The sequence below is a fragment of the Dendrobium catenatum genome, unplaced genomic scaffold (assembly GCF_001605985.2).
Source record: "Dendrobium catenatum unplaced genomic scaffold, ASM160598v2 fragScaff_scaffold_12, whole genome shotgun sequence".
Taxonomy (NCBI): Eukaryota; Viridiplantae; Streptophyta; class Magnoliopsida; order Asparagales; family Orchidaceae; genus Dendrobium; species Dendrobium catenatum.
In genome coordinates, this window is record NW_021318474.1 from 110284 (window position 1) to 114344 (window position 4061).

The window sequence follows — 4061 nt, forward strand, 5'->3', positions numbered from 1 at the left end:
GGAGAACGTATCACCACCAACCTTGGAGACGGCCGGGTTCGCTGGTTTTATTCTTTTTCGTCTATCTTTCACTTTTTCCTTGTCGACATCCCCAATCCTCCACCCAAGCCCACCGAGCCACCTCTTACAACAACCGCGGCCACCTTTTCACAACCCGCCCGGCCAGATCCCCTTAGGCCGTACGCCCACCAACCTCCCACCACCCCCTCTCTTTCCTCCTTGGAAAAAGAAGTTTCCTAGATTAGAGAGGCTCACATTAATGACAATTCAAATTACAAATTTGAATTTTTGAATATAGCATTAATTACTCCTTAAATTCTCCCTCCAATTAAGCCTATAACCATAATTTAAATTTGAATAATTTAATTTAAATTTAATCAATTAATCCACTTAATGCTCCCAAGTAATGACAATTCAAATTCAAATTCAAAATTTGAATTTGAATTAGCATTAGTTACTCCTTAATTTCCTCTCCCCCTCTTCTCTCTCCAATCCAATCAATCCAAATTAATTCCCCAATTAAGCATTAATGACCTCTTAATTTGAAATCTATTTTCAAATTAAGCCCATCAATCTCCTTGGCATTATTTCATATCTATTTCCTTTTCTCCCTAATTGCTCCAGCCGAAATATTCAAAGCTCAGGCTTTAATCACTTTCCCAAAGCTGAGAGGGGAATAAGGAAAATACCTGTGCATTAATTGCTCCCCCATATTCCCGTCTCCCCTTACTGGCTGAAATTCTTCAAGGTTTTCCCACTGGATTTCCTGCACTAAACCTCTCCAAAACTCCATAAATCATGGATTTTCCTACTCCCTAATGCTGCATCCGAAATCTCAGCCATTGGCTTTGCATCCTAAGCACTTGAAGGCTCAAAAACTGCTATTTGAATAGTGGAACCTGCTGTCCTGCACCGTTGGAAGTCTAAATTTGCTGTCCAGAATTCCTATAGGCAAAATTCTTCTCTGCTATCCTCAAATTTCAGCAGGAATATTCACTGTCCTGCTTACTAGACAGCTTTTCCCTTGCTGGCCAGAAAATTCCAGCAAAGTGTTTTCTTTGCTGCCTTGCACGTTTTGAAGACTGCAACTTGCTGTCAATTTTCTCTCAGGTTTTGAATAAAAAAACCTGAAGCTAATTCCAGATTTCTAGAAGGGTATTTGGGAGCAGGAAATCCCACTCAGATTTCTGAGAGAAAAGACAATAAAATCTGAAGCATTTTCAGATTCCCTTAAGGATTTAATTCAGCTTTTTGGGAGGGCGCTTGGAGCTCGTTCTTGCCACTACTTCTCCTTCTACCCGTTCTACATCAAACAGATCCTCAACTAGCTCTCAAGGATCTTGATGCTTACCAAGTACATATAGATTAGAGTTGCTCCCTCCTGAAACCTCCAAACTTGCTAATACTCATGCATACTGATGTTTGTATTTCTCAACAAGTTATGCATGAACAGAGTCCACAATCTCCTAAAACTCCCATGTAGACTCTTCAAGAGAAGAAATCTTTGTGAGTCAAGTGAATTGACGCAATACAATAAGGATTGGTTAACAATTCAATAAATTTAGCCTTAAATTGGATGAATTTTTTTGTAGGTTAACCAAAAATAAGTTAAACAACGCTAACTATAGTTTAATTAAATCAGTTTTCAAGCCTTTCTATATGATTCATTAATCTAGGCCATATTTTTAGTATTTACTTTCTTTTTTTTTATGTTAAATGTAATTAGAATAAGCACAATTTCATCATTTAGGTAATAAGGAAATGGATAATATTAATATTAACTTGTTGCTTATTTTTGTTTATAAATAAGGATGGTTGTATAGACTTTTTAGGTTTGGTTGTATAGACTTTTGGATTGGTTGTATAGACTTTTGGATATTAGTTAATTGATTAATTGATGAATGAAATATTTTAATAAGACCATTGATTTTAAATGCTTCTTTCTCCTTTGATCCAAGTTATGCATGTGAATTGTTCCGAACTGTGTACGTGAAGTTCTTCCTCCCATCCTTCTCAAGGAGTACATGAAGAGTTCTTTCTTCTTTCAAGGTATCCTATGATTACTTTGTTACTTTCTTAAAAAATGCCTAGGCACCGTCCCAACTCCCACAAATCCCATAATGACCTCAACCAATATGCTCCTTTTATGAGAATGAAGACAAAACGAAAGTCTATTAACCCCTCCATCACTCTAACATTTATTGAGCAAGCATAAATAACTTAAATCTATCTCTCACTACCTTGTCTATAATAGGCACTACTCCTATCATCTCTATAATAATACCATTCGGTCCATTCCTTAATTTCTCCTTAGTTTTAAAATATATTCATCTTTCAGACTCTTTTTTTTTTTTCCACACTCAATGTGGTTATCAAGAATTTCTTTATTATCAAACAACATAGCCAATATAAATGTAATTTTTTAAATATATTTCTAAGACATTTTTTATTGCATGGTACTCCCAAGTCAATTCGCTATTTTAAGCACCAATCTTAGCCATAGAAGTTCTTACCTCAAGCATATCCCTATTATCATGTATAATAGATATGAAATTTATAAATCTATCATATTTAAGTATAAATTATGATTTGATCTTCAAATAATATTTCACGATAAATAATAATTACAAGAAAACTACAATTAAATATCATAGACTCAATTTTATTCTAATAATTTTAAAACATCTTAAAAATTTTACCAGCTCTAATTTTTTACTTATTTTAGTACAATCTCCCTTATTAGACCATGTAGATCGTATGCTCAAAGTTTATTCTTTATGGAAGTTAAAAGATGAAAAATTCAAGATAAGAAATATTAGAACTATGCATATCATACACATTATGTTTATTCTTCCTTGAAGTTAAAGGCTCAAATTTCCACAATAAAAAGATAATACCTCTTATTCTTCTCTCATAAGGGCAAGCACAAAGGTATTAGTGATGAAAACAAGCTGCAGCGAAGATTGTGTCAGTATAAAGACGCAAACTTGTTTTCATTGAGTTATTTGTGCATAAACAGAAGTAAATACACACACAGACTAGAGCTGCAAAAAGAGTTATTTTTTCTTTCAGATGACAGGTATGAGAACAAAGTTTGCTAAACAACGCTTGCCAAATCTAAATGCCAGCAGCTGCAGTAAAACGCAAACTGGCCCATTAAAGATTTTCGTTAAAACCTAAAGACAATCAAGCCTTGAATGCGAGATGAGAGATCAAAATAAAAGGAATATTAAAAAAATTAAGAGGGAAACCTCGCCTCTTAGATTCTGATCATATATCAAACCGTAGTCACCTAAGTCTGGCGGCGGAGGCGTTTCTTCAGCTTCCTGTACTTGTGCTTGTTCATCTTCCTCTTCCTCTTCTTTTTAACACTGTCAGCCCACACCGTTCGGTAATCGCTTTCGCTGGCGTAATCTGACTCAGCATCAGATTTCTTTTTTTCAGATTGAATATTCCCACATAGAGAAAACGGCTCTAGATTAGAGAAATGTGGAAACGACGGGTAGAACCGAAAAGGGGCTGTTTCAGCTGCATCATTGTCAAAAAAACAAGAAATGGGACCGGCAGTTGGTTCAAGGAAGAGATCAGGGTTTAATGAAAGGATTGGAGTTCTAAGAACGGTTGTGCGTGGCTGCGACTTGCTCAAGAAGGATAGGGTTTGAAGTGAAGAAGGTTGGCACTTTCGGAGGAGCTTGGGGAGAAGCGACGCCATTGATCGCGATGAGGGATATGGCTGCAAGCCTGCGAGGAAGAAGCCGATGGCCTTCTACGAGAAATTATTCTGTGCTATGTCGGACTGCAATCAGGTTGAAAAAACGAAGTCGATGACCCGATTCGGTCAGGAGGTTATAAATTTGAAAAAAATTGAAGTAGATGCGTCCATTCATTCTTGAATACTCGTGGAAGATTAAAATTGTTTAGGGTTTCGGAGTCACAGCCCTTAGATTACTACATGTGGAATCTCGACTCTCACGAGTTTTTTATCTTCAAAAATGAATAGTCGATCATGATTTTCTTCATCCTCTTTAGCTATTCAGGGTTCAGTATGGAAGATAAATTAT

The 4061-nt window shown here is 36.1% G+C and overlaps 1 protein-coding gene across 1 annotated transcript; it reads right to left on the bottom strand.

Moving 5' to 3' along the window:
* Positions 1 to 3292: 3292 nt before the first annotated feature.
* LOC110107218 lies at positions 3293 to 3712 on the bottom strand. Its single transcript, XM_020837410.1, has one exon. The coding sequence runs from the start codon at positions 3710 to 3712 to the stop codon at positions 3293 to 3295; it is 420 nt and encodes a 139-aa protein (XP_020693069.1).
* Between the last annotated feature and the right edge of the window lie 349 nt (positions 3713 to 4061).

Coding starts and splice junctions, on each gene's coding strand:
- LOC110107218 (XM_020837410.1), bottom strand. CDS start 3,712: ATGGCGTCGCTTCTCCCCAAGCTCCTCCGAAAGTGCCAACCTTCTTCA.